Below are 17,171 nucleotides of genomic sequence, written 5' to 3' on the forward strand. Positions count from 1 at the left end.
TCCCCCGGCCCTCTTCGCGGGTCAACAACTTAAAAATAAGCTAAACGCAAAGCTTTCCTACCATATGTCCAAAAAGTTTCCCAGAGTACAAGTAGCCCCTCTGGCTTTCCAGATCGCTATGAACATCCATGCCTAGGGAGTGGAGGGGGGGTGGGGAGTCCTAAAATTGGCAGGCAACTCCGCACTTTCCCCTCTCCATCATCCCTGCAGAGGATGACGCGGTGGCTGCCCCGGGCTTTTCCTCTCTCTCTCTCTCCCGCACCGCGCACAGTTCCGTCATTACCTCTTTGGCTCCGAAGTTTCCCCGCAAGAGACCCCGCGAAGCGAGCGCGGCTCAGCTTCCCACTTCCAGCCCAGCCCAGGAAAAAGAAAAGAGAAGGAAGGGGAGGAGAGGAGAGAAGCAATGGGGAGAGGAGGGGTGTCTCTCCCCCCCTCCCCAAGCGCGCAAATGACAGGCTGCGTCCTTGCAAAGCGCCGTTTGCAGGCGCTCCGAAAAAGCAGCAAACAAACACGCACGAAATACTCCAAACAGCCCCTATTTCCTCGCGCCGGAATGCCAGGAATGTCAGCGGAGCTTTTTTACCTACTGCCCAAATCATCGCCGGCTTCTCTGGGTCCTAATGTTGGCCCATGTATTCGCCCCGCCGAGCGCTCTCTCTTGTCTGCTTCTTGCTTTCTCCGTCTCTCTCTCTCTGGGCAGATCTTCCTTCTTTTCCTTCGCCAAGCAAGAGCGGTCCCTTGGAAAGGCGGCCAAGGGGCTGGGATTGCCAGCGTAATTCTACCCGCTCCGCCGCCGCCAACCCACACGCTCCAGCAGGGAAGTCGCACATCGCCGCCGCGCGGCGCTTGCCAGGTCCTAGCGCGCGGAAACTGCAACTTTCCGCCCGGGGAAAGTTCCTTTCTCGCCGGGTGGTGGGAAGGACATACCCTCCAGCATTTCTCTGATGCAAACAGGGGCGTCCAATCAATTATTATTATTATTATTATTATTATTATTATTATTATTATTATTATTATTATTATTATTATTATTATTATTATTATTATTTTACTCTTTATACCCCCGCCCATCTGACTGGGTTGCCCCAGCCACTCTGGGTGGCTTCCAACATATATAAAAAACATAATAAAACATTTAAAAGGGCATGCCCTCCAGCATTTCTCTGGTGCAAACACGGGCGTCCAATCAATAATAATTAATAATAATAATAATAATGCAAATAATAATAATTTTACTCTTTATATACTCTGGGTTGCCCCCAGCCACTCTGGGAAGCTTCCAACATATATAAAAAACATAATAAAACATTTAAAAACTTCCCTACACAGGGCTGCCTTCAGATGGCTCCATGGTGGAATAACTCCATGTTGTTGTTGTTTAGTCATGTCAGACGCTTCGTGACCCCATGGACCAGAGCACACCAGGCACTCCTGTCTTCCACGGCCTCCTGCAGTTTGGTCAGACTCATGTTTGTAGCTTCGAGAACACTATCCAACCATCTCATCCTCTGTCATCCCCTTCTCCTTGTGCCCTCCATCTTTCCCAACATCAGGGTCTTTTCCAGGGAGTCTTCTCTTCTCATGAGGTGACCAAAGTATTGGAGCCTCAGCTTCAGGATCTGTCCTTCCAGTGAGCACTCAGGGATGATTTCCTTCAGAATGGATTGGTTTGATCTTCTTGCAGTCCATGGGACTCTCAAGAGTCTCCTCCAGCACCATAATTCAAAAGCATCAATTCTTCGGCGATCAGCCTTCTTTATGGTCCAGCTCTCACTTCCATACATGACTACTGGTAAAACCATAGCTTTAACTATACGGGCCTTTGTTGGCAAGGTGATGTCTCTGCTTTTTAAGATGCTGTATAGGTTTGTCATTCTCTGATGCAAACAGGGGCGTCCTATTCAATAATAATAATAATAATGCAAATAATAATAATTTTACTCTTTATACCCTGCCCATCTGACTGGGTTGCTCCAGCCACTCTGGGCGGCTTCCAACATCTATAAAAAAACATAATAAAACATTTAAAAACTTCCCTACACTGCCTTCAGATGGCTCTGTGGTGGAATAACTCCACACCATCCAACATTTCTCCAATGAAAATAGGGCCATCGCCGGTGGCGCTGTGGGTTAAACCACAGAGCCTAGGACTTGCTGATCAGAAGGTCGGCAGTTCAAATCCCCGTGACGGGGTGAGCTCCCGTTGCTCGGTCCCTGCTCCTGCCAACCTAGCAGTTCGAAAGCACGTCAAAGTGCAAGTAGATAATTAGGTACCGCTTCGGCGGGAAGGTAAACGCCGTTTCTGTGCACTGCTCTGGTTTGCTAGAAGCGGCTTAGTCATGTTGGCCACATGACCTGGAGGTTGTATGCCGGCTCCCTCGGCCAATAAAGCGAGATGAGCGCTGCAACCCCAGAGTCGGTCACAACTGGACCTAATGGTCAGGGGTCCCTTTACCTTTACCTTTAAGGAAACAAGGGTCATTCTAGGGTCAAACCAGAAACAGGGACAGCTTCTGTAAATTCAGGACTGTGCCTGGTGTTACGTAAATTATGGGGGGCCACATCTTCAAAGTTGTTAAATATTACGCATAAATGTATCCTTTCGACTTGACAGCTCAGGGAAGTTACCTAGCTTTAACAATCATATAAAATCAACTCTTTGCCAGTTTCTTCCATTTCAACACTATTTTGCCCTTGGAAAAAGGACTCTTTTCCCTACCACCTCCCCAAACATGAGGACATGTATACACACCTCCTACCCCAGGAAGTGCCCAGAGGTGACAATTGCTGAGCTGATTGTTGGCCAAGGAAAGCCTAATCCCATCACCAGACTTGTCAAGGGGTCCAGACATGCAAAGGAAGTTCTATTGTACTTTGGGTGGTGGGACTTCAGAGGTGTTTGCCTATGCTAATCTTATACCTGGGTCTTGCCCTGACATGTCTGCTTATGCTAATCTTATACCAAGGCCTTGTCTGGATGTTTGCCAGGGTTAAACTAGTGTAACCCCTGTCTACCCCTCCCCGTTGGTGACATGTCAGTGATGTAGCAATGATGTATCACTGATGCTGTACGAACTGTATTCTGGGATATGGGGGAAAAGTTTTTAAAGTCCTTGTCACCCCATCCTCAATTCCTTTTTGAGCCTGTTGCGCAATAAACTTCGCTCTTCAGCTATTTGCTCCGGTTGGTGCCAGGAATCCTTCTTTGTTCCACAGGGACCCACAGGCTCTGCCCGACGAGCTGGGTGACTGAGCAGCCTTGCACCTAGATTTTTCTGTAACACTGGAAAATAGGGACACTTGGAGGGTCTGGAAGCATCGTCTCTTGCTGGGTTTTGTGCAGGCTGCAGGAGGAGAGTCAGCCCTGGTGGTGGGCTCTTATTGTAGAGCTGGAAGGGACCACCAGGCATAGGAGCCCAGGGTCCCTTTAGCGCCCCCCATAAAATAATTGAGGGAGCCCCCCCAAAAAAGTTGATGGGCATTGCCATTCAAATGGTAGCCCTGCATCATGTTATGTGATTGATTATGCAGGTATGGGCTTACTTCCCCTCCCCGCAATATTTTATTCAAGTTGGTACACCTGCAAGTAGGGACATGGGTGTAGCTAGGGGGCAGGGGGGCAGCTGCCCCCGCTAATCAATCAACCAACCAACCAACCAAATAAATAAATAAATAAATAAAAGTAGAAATTGTAGAAAGATGTTGATAGTTTTTTCTGAGCACTTGGGAGTCAAAATGTAGCAATAACTTAAAACAACTGTTGAGACATTTCATTCCAAATCTGCTAGACAGAGCCAGGCAGAGGATGATGATAGGTGGGCGTCCTGCCCTCCCCACCCCCCAAAAACTCCTGCCTACACCCATGACCAGGGTCATCTAGTCCAACCTGCTGCAAGGCTTGAATCCACAACCCTGAGATTCAGGGTCTCATGCTCTATTCCAGCAATGAGCAGAGGAAAAATGACTGCTAGGAGGACTGCAGAAAGAAGAAATCCCATTGTGCACCCCCAGCAGCATAACAGGACGCCTTCATCTGCCTCAGCTGCAACAAAACACATCTCTCCTGTATGAGTCTCTGCAGCCACAGCAGGTGCTGAAACCTTCCAACAGTTGGACTTTTGCCCCAAAGGTGCACTTCTCCAGCGTCTCCAGAGACAGACAGATGTCCCAACCAACTCTACCACAGCCATATATTTAAAGCCAAAAAGAATCTTGGGAGCTGTAGTTGACCCCTTGCAGAACTACAATTCCCAGCCCCCTTAACCAACTCCAGTTCCCAGAATTCTTGGTGGGCGGAGGGAAGCCAAATGTTTTAAATTTGCTTTAAATGTGTGATGTGAGTGTAAGGTTACCCCTCACAGAACTACAATTCCTAGCACCCTTAATAGACTACAGTTCCCAATATTAGTTTTTCTTATGGGGGGGATGTGCTTTAAACCCAGCAATATGTTCAGGCTTAGTCCTCATTAGGCTGTTTTAGGTTTGGCCATTGGAGGTTTTCAAGCAGAGGTTGCAATGCAGGGAGTGGATTAGATCACCCTTCGAGTCCCTTCGAACTCCACAATTCTATGATTCTACACATATATACTACCTGAATCTATGATGGAGCAGTTCACAGTATTAATACTCCATAGGTGCAGCCTTGGATTCAAACAGAAATCAAGCATCGCTCTGACTCTTTCCAGCTTCCTAGTCTCTCCAGCTTCCCAGTCTGCAGCTTTTCTTCCAGTTTCTAGCTCACATCCCTTCACTCTCAGCTCTCAACTCTGCCTTCTAACTACCTGTAAGTTGAGGCAGGGGCCTCTGTTGTTGTTTAGTCGTTTAGTCGAGTCCGACTCTTTGTGACCCCATGGACCAGAGCACGCCAGGCACTCCTGTCTTCCACTGCCTCCCGCAGTTGGGTCAAACTCATGCTGGTCGCTTCGAGAACACTGTCCAACCATCTTGTCCTATGTCGTCCCCTTCTCCTTGTGCCCTCAATCTTTCCCAACATCAGGGTCTTTTCCAGGGAGTCTTCTCTTCACATGAGGTGGCCAAAGTATTGGAGCCTCAGCTTCAGGATCTGTCCTTCCAGTGAGCACTCAGGGATGATTTTCTTCAGAATGGAGAGGTTTGATCTTGCAGTCCATGGGATTCTCAAGAGTCTCCTTCAGCACCATAATTCTTTTTTTCTTTTCTTTTTTTAAAGTTTTTTATTTATACAACAAGAAACACACACACACACACACAAATACCAAATTACACATGTAGCAGGAACCCCCCCACCCCAATCATTCTGTTTGCACAAACTTCACACACACTCACACTCACACACTACATACGCCACATTTCTGTTATAAATTCATAGAAAATCAACCATACATCGGATTTGCACTGTTCCATTTTTTACTCCATGTGACAAGGACTATCAAAGGATCAAAGGGGGGTGCTTGGTTTCTGGTCAGCCATAATCTCTTCAGCATACCAGCACATCCACAGGAGCCCTGCCCAGTTGCTATGTCAACCCTGATAATCCCAGACAGAAGACAATCAAAATCACAAAGAACAGTGGATTCACCACAGGCTGAAACAAAGGACAATGATCAGATCTTCCCTCTGGGGGCAGGAAACTGCAAACTCCCCATTGTCACCTGGAAAGTACTCATGGGGAGGGGGAAAGGAGGAACCAGCCAGGTGACAGGACACTCAGGTTACCACCACAACTCCTCCCTCAACCCCTCCTTTCTGTAATGTATGCATGATGTCAACCCCTTCTGTAATGTATGCATGATGTCAACCCCTCCTTTCTGTAATGTATGCATGATGTTTCTGGGGGTGGGCTTGACCTAGAGGAGGGGAATTTCAAAAGTTTTTATAAGGTCTTGCAGCCCATTGTTCTGGGTCTTTCCTCTCTCCTGCAAGTGAGGGGAACACCCTGATGCATCAGTTCAATAAAGGCCAAGCCTACAGGCTGCTGTTTTGCTCCAAGTTATCCTGGTTGGTGTCTTTACTTTTTGTCCAAGAGAGCCCTCAGATTTTTCCGTTAACAGTTGGCGACCCAGATGGGACACTTGGTTCTCCTGTAAAGGTGAGAGGGGAGATAGAAGGGATCGGGCGCCACTGGGCAACCTTAGCCCAGAGATCCTTCTTCCTCTCCCTGCCTCCTCTTTGCGGGCGGTAATCAATCGTCACCAAAAGCTCAACCAGGGGAGCAAAGGCGAGGTCAAGCCGGCTAAAAAGAAAAGGATCCTGAGATTTGCGGGGGACATCTTCGAACGTGAGTATGGTTTGAAGTAAATACATTGGGAGGGGGGTGGAAAAGTAACGACCCCACGACAGCCAGACTTTCCTTCTTTCATTTCTGGCGTAGCCCCTCGGAGTCGGCCGGGTGCGCTCTAACTTTACCCTTTTCTAACCCGATTCTCCCCTTCGGAAAGTGGCCAGGGAGATCGCGGAACTTTACTGTGTGGCGCATACCTCTCGGAGTCGTCTGGGTACGCCAAAACCTTTCTCTTTCTCTCCCCTCAATTTCTTACACGGTGTGTGGCCGGGGAAATTGTGGTACCTTTTGCTGTTTTCCGATGTTCCCCCCCGGGGTCGTCCAGGAACATCTTAATCTCTCTATCTCTTTTCTCCCCCGTTTTCCGTCTTGGAATTGAGTCCGGGAAAGCGTGGCTCTTTTACTGTTTCTCTGACATCCCTCTCTCGGAGTCGTCCAGAGGAGTCTTTCAAGTATTCTCTTACTCTCCACCTACCCTAACTCTGCAAATGAACCTTCCCCTCCTGCCTGGCGACCTTTGTTAGGGATGACCTGGGTATGCGAGAACGCAAGGTCGTTTGCTCCCCTTTCAAAACTTTGTTTTCTCGGACCCCCAATCTGGCACTGCACAGCGCAGGCGTCCAGTAGGGAGCCCAAACTTAGTCTCAAAGGCTAGGCAGGAGGCTGTTGTGGAGGGTAGAAGGAGCGGTTCATGAAGTGGGGCCCCACACTAGGGTTAGTCTTGTAAACAGCGCTGAGGTAAAGGAATTCCGGGCAGAGGGACACGTGGTTTGAGTTTCCGGGCTGAGAGACCCGTGGTTTGAGTTTCCGGGCTGAGAGACCCGTGGTTTGAGTTTCCGGGCAGAGGGACCCGTGGTTTGAGTTTCCGGGCTGAGAGACCCGTGGTTTTGTTTCAGGTTCAGGTTTGAGATTTTCAGAAATTAATTCGTGGTTTATAGATAAGTAGGAATTGTGTTAGTCAAGGGTACTTTGAGTACTGAAAGGATATTTTTTTTCTGTTCCCCCTTTCTTTCCCATTGCCCCTCCTCCCTTGTGTGTGTGTTTCCACTCTTTCTGTCTTTAGCGTACTTCGTTAACGAAACCCCCCCCCCAATAATAACATATGAGAGAATGGGAGTTCACTAAACACCCTAGCTGGACTCCTCCTGGCAACAAAGCTTCCATGAAGCCTTTTGCCCCAGAGAGGACTCTAATATGCCCCTCCAGCTTGTCATCTCCAATTAGAGAAAAAATAGAAATAAAATAAAGGGGCAAAATGGTCTTTCCAAGTACAAAGTACGAGACCGCTGTAACTTTTAGTGGGTGGCTTAGGCCCACCACCTAGAACCCAGGGCACAGTGTCTACCTCAGGGATCCTTCAACAAAATCAGGGTGTGAACTCTTAGGGAGAGCTGAACACATCAAATTTGTGTTGTTAAACTATAATCTAAAGCTAGAACATGAAACTGTAAACTTAATGGTGCTCAGAGGCAAAAAAAAAAAAAATGAATAAGAGATGTATTCAAAGATTTAGAAATATTTCAAGGGTTTGTATTTACATTGGCCTTGGCATCCACAGACTGTTCTTAAATGCACATAGTTTTAAATTGCAAGCTTGCTTCAAAATTTTAAATCTAAGGAAGCCATGTTGCGCCTTATCAATCTTAAAACAAAACAAAATGGAGAATGGAGTGTGCAAATGTTTGTTATTTGAGAGAGGCTCTAAAAGAGAGTTTCCCTCCCAAGTGGTGAAATCTTGTATACGTGCTACTTGTGTTCTGAAAGGGGGATTACCCCACCTCTTTCTTCTAGTTTTAAGTGAGGAGGGTGATTTTAAGTCTAATGGTAAATGATGTTTGTTGTAACTTTTGAGTTTGCTCCAGTCTATTTTGGAAGGAGAAGTTAACCTAATGTTTCTGCTGCAAAAGCCTAGTTGAGCACAACTGCTCTCTCAAGCTAAAATGCAGTGTATGTATTTCATTAAGCGTATGCCTATAAAAGTATGGTGTTCATTCTAAGAAAAAATATTTGAGTCCAGTTTTAACTTCGATTTGATTGGACAGAAGAGTTATTGTAAGGCTCCTGATATCAGTCTCTATAAGACTTCATGGCCTCTTTTGTTAGAAAATGCCCCCCCTCCCCCTTGTTTTTTCACTCTGCCTCTTTCAGTTGGTTTCTCCCTTCTTACTTCTGTGCTAGGTAAATTTACTCCCGAGTAAGCTTCCTTTAAAGGAAACTGCAAAGGGGGGAGGGGGCAACACTTGTGTATTCCCTTTAAAAAAAAAAAAAATCAAATCTAGGGCTGCTTTAACTGTGCTTTATAAGAGATCCTCTCAGGAGTATAGATGTTTCCTTTCCCAGCTGTAAATCTGTACTTAAATGTGTATACCTCTTTGGTAGTACAAATCTTGCTGCGAAATCTTGCTGTGAACCCTATATTTTGGAGGGTTGGACTAGATGACCCCAGGGTCCCTTTCAACTCTCCCAATTTGTGGCTGTGTGGAAGACCATGTGTCTGCAAGCATTGGAGGGTAATTCTTAAATTCTGGTGTGGTAATGGAGTTGAAATTCAGCTTAGCTTTGCTCTTTAGTTTTAAAAGGTGAGAGGTGAAGCCCAACTGGTAATATCAAGCATTTGAGTGATTACAGTGTTTGCAAATGGTAAGGCTGAAATGGCTGAGAATGTTAAAAAAAAAAAAATAATAATAATAATAAAAAAAAACTTATGAATTCTAACTCTGGTCATTTTTACTCATAAATAAGAGAGCGGTTGATTGTTCCGCGAATGGCCAGAGGGATATTAGCCCTTTCCTGTACATAAAGGAAGCAGTCTCAGTTTGCTTGGGCTGAAATTGCTAGCTTTGGTGAATACTTAAATTGCTGAGTTTCTCTTTTTAGTTTAAAATCAAACCCTGTTTTCAAAATCTACTCCTTACCCTTCCCTTCCCTTATTCAAATGGTAATTTAGCCAAAGGATGCAACATTTTCAATAGTATAAAAGGTTTGCTGAGACATGAACTCTGCACATGCACAGAGGCTAGATCAGCTAAAGAAAAGAGAGAGAGGAAGGGGGGAGAGGAGGTTTCTTCCAAAAAAAAAAAAAGAAAAGAAAAGAAAACTTGCTTGGAACCATTGAGGGAAATCACCCTTAATCTGTCTTTGCTCCAGGGGCTACTTAAGACAAAAGGCTAAAAAACAAAACAAAACAAAACAACAACTAGCCCATCAAAAGTCAAGAGCTTTCCAAGTTCCAAATCTTAACATGCCAAATTCTTTTCACAGGTAAATATCAAAGCATTCCCCCCTCAATGGGAATTTTAGGAACAGCATTTCCTGACAAGCTTCTCACATGAAATAATTTTCCCTTTTAACAGGATATGTGAACCCCCGGTAACAAAGTGTTTGTCCCTTTTTCCTCCCACAGCAACTTTCTTCCTGTTCTGTGAAACAAGTCTGAATCCCTGCTATATTAGTAACTTCCATCTCTTTGTGGCTTTGACACTTTTTTTTAAAGTTACAAATAATCTGTTTTCATTTATTTAATCTGTCTCTCCATGATGTCTATGAAGTTAATCGAAGCACAACCAAACATTGTTTGGTGAATGGTATTTGTTTACCTTTTTGCCTGAGCATTTCTTATTAATTCTGTCATTTTGGCTAGTGCAAGGTACCTGCACAACTTTAAATTGCCATTCATTTTTCTTGGTATTACAGTTGATGTTGTCACATCAAGAAACACTATTTTATTTTCATTTGGGATGTTAGAATGCCAAAACAGATTACTTCAGGTTACTTATTAATTGTGTGTTTTAGCATTTATTTATTTGGTTCCTCATAGGTCATTTTGTGTGTGTGTGTTTTACTTTGGGGACATGTTCATCACATGTTGAAAGTCAGTTTCATGAAGTTCTTTTATCAAATAGCACATGGTGAATTTAAAGTTTTTCCCCATGGTTTTCCCATTTTTTTCAGTCTAGTAGTAATCTGTGTGGTTTTGATAATATATATAATAATAATTCTTTTCTAAATCTGATGTCTTTGTGTCAAGTTTGTTTCCATCTGACTGGTAATCTAATTTTTTGCTTTCTTTTGCATTTCTTAACCTTTGTATTTTTTACAGTTCTCTATACATGTGGAGTAATTTTTTATTTTATAATATGAAAAGAACAACAACAACAAAAATTAAGTGAAGGAAAGCAAACAAACTTAGCAGATAATAACAGTAATTATGTGGAAATGTGATAATAATATTGAAATAAATAAAATGCTTAATGTGCTAAGATTTTTTATTATCTGCAGCTTCCCACGGAAAACTCAAGGACATCCCTTTTGCCTTTCCCCTTTCCTTGTCTAACTGTGTTTAAGTTTCCCCAAAACCCTGCCCCCTTACAGGATATCACTTCTACAGATGTGCAATGATGAAAAGCAGCAACAACCCCTCAACTCACAAGACCTGCAACACCAGAGTTTTCAAAGTGCCCACAGTTATCTCTTTCAAAGGCTATAGACTGAGGGGGGGGGCTGACAAAGGGGGGAGGAGTTGAATTGCAAGGACATTTTTTCACTTGAACCTCAAGCCTCTGCTCCAGGATTCAAAAGATACATACGTAAAAGATCACAATTGTGTCAAGATACGCAACAGATATTTAATTATTTTGTTTTGTATTATGTGTTATTATGTAAGAATGTTGAAATGTGTCTGACAGTGTGATTTCCACAAAGGGGGGCAATTTATTTTTGTGTGTAATTTTTATGTTTAATGTCTTATTGCTTACACACCAATGGAGAATTCTCATGCATTTTATACTTTCTAATAGCTCACACTATTGTGTAGTCCAATGTTTAGCTCAATTTATAACCACATTTCATTGTTCCACCTGGCACTCTGCCAACCTTCCCTATCCATTTTAAAATGTGCTAAAACTTGCTTTACCAAGGAGAAGCTTCTAAGAAACATGAAGGTGGATATGCTTTGGTTTAGCAGGAATGATCCCTTATAGACTTAAATTGACTTATTTGGACAAGTGCCCTTTTAAGAACGGTTTTCCTTTACAGACTGGTTTGAAAGGTTGAGAACCATGGGCACATAAATTCAAATTGGACTCAGTTTGAATTGGGCAAGTGTATCCAGGCTGCAATTAGCTTTTTGGTCCTTAAAGTGCAAGTGATCTGCGAGACCAGAGCCTGTAATAATAATAAGAAATCCCATGGATTTTGGCCAAGGCGAAGACATTTCTCTCAGGACGTGTCCGAAACCTGTGCCAGCTGTGGTGGGTGCCAGGCTACATGATGAATATGAAAGCCCTAAGTGGATTCACCAGGGATTGCCACTACTGCGACACCATGCCGATGTGAGACCACAGAAGAGCTACCTTGACACCTGAGAACACACAAATGGCGGGGGGGAAGCAAACTGCACTTTTCAGTCATTAGTGGACCTTCCTGCCTAAATGTAAAGCATAGATCACTATTGAGAAAATATTTCTTCCAAGGTGCTAGAATACCACAAGTAACTGAGCAGTGCACTGTTACACCATTATATTTCCATGCAAATATCCTTAAAGTAGCATGATACCCAAGTCCCTTTCAGGTTCACATGGACACACACATCTGGGACGGAGAATACCAGGTTATTATTTACCACCTTAAATTGTGCGGAGAAAAGGATTGCAAAGTAGCCACCTTTGCAATCTTATCTCCGAAGGGGGGAACTGTAGCAGGAACCCCCCCACCCCAATCATTCTGTTTGCACAAACTTCACACACACTCACACTCACACACTACATACGCCACATTTCTGTTATAAATTCATAGAAAATCAACCATACATCGGATTTGCACTGTTCCATTTTTTACTCCATGTGACAAGGACTATCAAAGGATCAAAGGGGGGTGCTTGGTTTCTGGTCAGCCATAATCTCTTCAGCATACCAGCACATCCACAGGAGCCCTGCCCAGTTGCTATGTCAACCCTGATAATCCCAGACAGAAGACAATCAAAATCACAAAGAACAGTGGATTCACCACAGGCTGAAACAAAGGACAATGATCAGATCTTCCCTCTGGGGGCAGGAAACTGCAAACTCCCCATTGTCACCTGGAAAGTACTCATGGGGAGGGGGAAAGGAGGAACCAGCCAGGTGACAGGACACTCAGGTTACCACCACAACTCCTCCCTCAACCCCTCCTTTCTGTAATGTATGCATGATGTCAACCCCTTCTGTAATGTATGCATGATGTCAACCCCTCCTTTCTGTAATGTATGCATGATGTTTCTGGGGGTGGGCTTGACCTAGAGGAGGGGAATTTCAAAAGTTTTTATAAGGTCTTGCAGCCCATTGTTCTGGGTCTTTCCTCTCTCCTGCAAGTGAGGGGAACACCCTGATGCATCAGTTCAATAAAGGCCAAGCCTACAGGCTGCTGTTTTGCTCCAAGTTATCCTGGTTGGTGTCTTTACTTTTTGTCCAAGAGAGCCCTCAGATTTTTCCGTTAACACACACAAATTACAAAAATAACCATAATTCAAAAGCATCAATTCTTCGGCGATTGGCCTTCTTTATGGTCCTGCTCTCACTTCCATACATCACTACTGGGAAAACCATAGCTTTAACTATACAGACCTTTGTTGGCAAGGTGATGTCTCTGCTTTTTAAGGTGCTGTCTAGGTTTGTCATTGCAAGAAGCAATGCATCTTTTCTCCCAAGAAGCAGGCATCTTTTAATTTTGTGGCTGCTGTCACCATCTGCAGTGATCATGGAGCCCAAGAAAGTAAAATCTCTCACCGCCTCCATTTCTTCCCCTTCTATTTGCCAGGAGGTGATCTTGCACAGAGCTCTTTCCTTCATTCCCTTAATGGCCCATCACCCAGGCTATTACCTCAGGAAGAAGCTAGCCTGGCTATTACAAGAATTAGAAAAGGGCCCAAGCATTCAGAATAACCTCCCCCCACGCATGACAATACTTTCAAGAATATATTTGAAAAAGAGTGGTGTTTTGTAACTTTATTTGTTACGGGGTGTTTTTTCATTCATTCATTCATTCATTCATTCATTCATTCATTCAAATGAATGGAAACAGCACTGCTGTTCCAAAAACTCAAAAACAGTTTGAAACACCATCTTCTGCCCAAGCACTACCTAATGATAGGACTGGCTTTGCACATTGCATCTTCAGAGGAGCCCTTGCAATATAAAATCTCTCCATCAGTACATTCCCTCCCTACCCTAATTAATGATGAACATTTTGGTAGCTACATTTATAGTTAGAGGGTGGCATCAAGAAAGTCACTTACCATCCTTTTCATCCCATCACGGGTCTAGCGAAAGAGTGCTGCTTATTCCCAACTCATCACAAACCTCATTTCCCCGTCCCCGAGAAACACAGCTCGCTGCAGCACGTCTCGCGGCAAAAGTAATCTGCCAGCTGAAATTGCTTAATGTTAAAGAGTCAAAGGAGCTCCTCACTGCATGCCTTGTCCCACAGTAGCTCCAAAGTTCCGTCTGCAAGAAGTGTTTAAAGCGAGCCTTGCTACCACATGGCCCATTGGCACCCGAATCCGGTAGGCACTGAAAGAGACCTTGTATTCCACCCCTAAAATTAATAGCCACCACGAGATCTTTTGCTATGGTGATGAATGTACATATTTATAACATATCCGCCTAATACGCCTTCTCCTAACGTACAGGGCTGCTGCTGGAAAGAGCACTGAAAAAAGTCACCGCACATCTGTTTTCTCTATTTGGATGTGAAGAGCGCCCCTTTCTTACTTTCTTTTAATAATTTGACCTCTTTTGTTTCTGACAGAGGATGCTGTCAGCCACAGCACTGGCTCTTTGGATTCATTCCAAGATCAGATGAGGTCAGAATGTGAGAGGGGGAGGGGGGGAAGCCAATTCTCACAGCTGGGTGGCCACTAAATAATCTGAGCAAACAGCTTGGGGGAGATTTTTTTTTTGTTTTTTAAAGAACATCAAATGGAATAGGATTTCTAGTTGTGCTGCAATGAAAATCACAAAGGCTTTCGCTTCCGTCTCTTTTTTGTGCACGTCCACACTGGCATCTGGCTCTGTTCTGCATCAGCTGCAGGGGACCTCTACAGGATACTGACTGGAGGGATCATTACTGCAACTGCTCTGCCTCTGTTGGGTTAGGAGAGAAGCTGAGAATTCAGACTCTCATCCGTAAGAATGGCTCAGTTTGCATTTCAATGCAAACCTACCTATTTTGTACTTTATGGACCAATAGGCAAACCAGGTGGCGCTGTGGTCTAAACCATGGAGCCTAGGACTTGCCGATCAGAAGGTCGGCAGTTCGAATCCCTGTGACAGGGTGAGCTCCCGTTGCCCGGTCCCTGCTCCTGCCAACCTAGCAGTTCGAAAGCACGTCAAAGTGCAAGTAGATAAACAGGTACCACTCTGGCAGGAAGGTAAACGGCGTTTCTGTGTGCTGCTCTGATTTGCCAGAAGCGGCTTAGTCATGCTGGCCACATGACCCAGAAGCTGTACGCCGGCTCCCTGGGCCAATAAAGCGAGATGAGCGCCGCAACCCCAGAGTCGTCCACGACTGGACCTAATGGTCAGGGGTTTCTTTACCTTTAGGCAAACCAAAACACAGTTATTCTTCGAAATCCAGACTTCTCAAAATTCTGCTATGCAGTTATCCAAATAATGTGCCCCAAAACGCACATATTGGTGAAAAATGGCATACAAAAATGTGCTTTTGCTTGTGGAAATGGGCACTGCATTAAAAAATGGGAATATTCAGATAAATTTGCACTGAAAAGCTGAAGAATGTTCATGAGTCCTTAAAAAGAAATCACAGACTGCTGAAATGTGGAGAAACGAACTTAATATATGAAAAGCAAGAATGCAAAATTGACAGATTCCTCCATATGTACTTGGCAGCCTCTATGCTTAAAAGGGGGGGGCACTATACCTGTATAATCATGGTTCCAAACTGGCTTTAAAATTAGTCCAGGGCCATTTGGGAGCAATTGCGTCTATGACCCAAGACATTCCCTCATTCCAAATGGAGACCAGGAGTTCTGGCTGAATCTGTAGGAAACTCTCCACCACCACTAACCCACAGCAGGGAATTCAGAGATCCATCTGGATTCATTAGTTTATTGGGGCCGGTCATAACAATCACAAGTTTGTCATCCCCATAGACACTTTGTGCAGCTCTAAAATTAACTGGTCAGATAACGTCATGGCCAATGGTCAGGGATGATGGGAATTGTAGTCCAACAACATCTGGGGCCCACAGATAGAATCATAGAATCATAGAATCATAGAGTTGGAAGAGACCACAAGGGCCATCGAGTCCAACCCCCTGCCAAGCAGGAAACACCATCAGAGCACTCCTGACATATGGCTGTCAAGCCTCTGCTTAAAGACCTCCAAAGTAGGAGACTCCACCACACTCCTTGGCAGCAAATTCCACTGTCGAACAGCTCTTACTGTCAGGAAGTTCTTCCTAATGTTTAGGTGGAATCTTATTTCTTGTAGTTTGGATCCATTGCTCCGTGTCCACTTCTCTGGAGCAGCAGAAAACAACCTTTCTCCCTCCTCTATGTGACATCCTTTTATATATTTGAACATGGCTATCATATCACCCCTTAACCTCCTCTTCTCCAGGCTAAACATGCCCAGCTCCCTTAGCCGTTCCTCATAAGGCATCGTTTCCAGGCCTGTGCTAGACAATACCTCAGTTGTAGATAATCAGCTCTAAGTTTCCTCCACCAAGGTGCCTAATCTTTGATCCAAAGAAGAATAACTCCTAGCCTTATCTCCAGTGATTGCAAGCACCCTTGCACCCAGAGTTGGGTGTGGCTGAGGAGATCCAGCCACTCCCTTGACCACCCCCCTGCTAATGCAGGGAATCTGATGATATAGGACCCCTGATAGATAACAATCCAACCTATCAGGAACACTTGTAGCAATCAATCAATATATATATATATAAAATTGTCCAGTAGCACCTTAGAGATCAATTAAGTTTGTTCTTGGTATAAGCTTTTGTGTGCATGCATAATTCTTCAGATACACTGAAACAGAAGTCACCAGATCCTTATATATAGTGGGAGGGTGGGGTGGGGTTTTTCTCCGGAGGGTAGTAGGAGATGGATGATTGACTCAATGGGTATGGTAAACCCGTTAATGACTGCAATTAGTCCTACAGGAAAAAGCCAGGGATAGTATGCAGATGATTAGCATATGTAATGAGACAGGAATCCAATATCTCTATTCAGACCAGGTCTCTCCATAGTTTTCAGTTTAGTGATAAGTTGCAATTCAGCAACTTCTCTTTCAAGTCTATTTATTTTGTAATAGGAGAGCTGCTTTGAGGTCCTGTATTGAATGTCCTGGGAGACTGAAGTGTTCTCCTACTGGCTTCTCTGTCTTGTGATTCCTGATGTCAGATTTATGTCCATTTATCCTTTGGCGTAGGGTTTGGCCTGTTCTTCCAGTATAGAGAGCTGAAGGGCACTGCTGGCATTTGATGGCATACACAATGTATGCCATCAAATCACTTGTAGCAATGTTTTTCTTGCACGGGCAGGGTTGGACTTGATCCCTTCTCACGTGATCATTCTATGTATCATATGCATATTGACTATGTCAGTACACTCTGACATTGTAAAATTTCAATCTAACTTGACCTCTCTTCCTAGGAATATTTTCCAGTCAGTGGGGCTGCAGTTGTAGAATAGGCAGAATCTGCCCCAAATGTAGGATTCATCTGCAGCTAATACCAAAAGGATCCATCACATACCGAGACTGATTTAGCAAATGATAATTGAGAAAATCATGTGGGTGCCATTGTCACAGGCTACCCACTCAACACCTGAAACAAACAATACAGATTTGCTTGCAAAGACAGCACTGACCCACACGGATAACATTACGTTGATATTATGGTACCGATTATAACT

At 44.3% G+C, this 17,171-nt stretch overlaps 1 protein-coding gene across 6 annotated transcripts in view; it reads right to left on the minus strand.

Moving 5' to 3' along the window:
• Window positions 1-17,171, minus strand: part of AMOTL1 (angiomotin like 1) — a 90,088-nt gene that overhangs the window by 55,353 nt on the left and 17,564 nt on the right. The window contains exon 1 of one of the 6 annotated variants that reach the window (XM_081197620.1): window positions 584-718. The exons of 3 other annotated variants lie outside the window; for them this stretch is intronic. In XM_081197620.1, coding sequence (XP_081053746.1) covers window positions 584-599 — 16 coding nt within the window. In that variant the 5' untranslated portion in view covers window positions 600-718. Of the gene's footprint in view, window positions 1-283; window positions 379-583; window positions 719-17,171 lie in introns of those variants that run through there. 2 more of the 6 variants (XM_081197624.1, XM_081197623.1) reach the window with 2 other exon arrangements.

This window comes from Podarcis bocagei (assembly GCF_964188305.1).
Source record: "Podarcis bocagei genome assembly, chromosome: 6".
Classification (NCBI taxonomy): domain Eukaryota; kingdom Metazoa; phylum Chordata; class Lepidosauria; order Squamata; family Lacertidae; genus Podarcis; species Podarcis bocagei.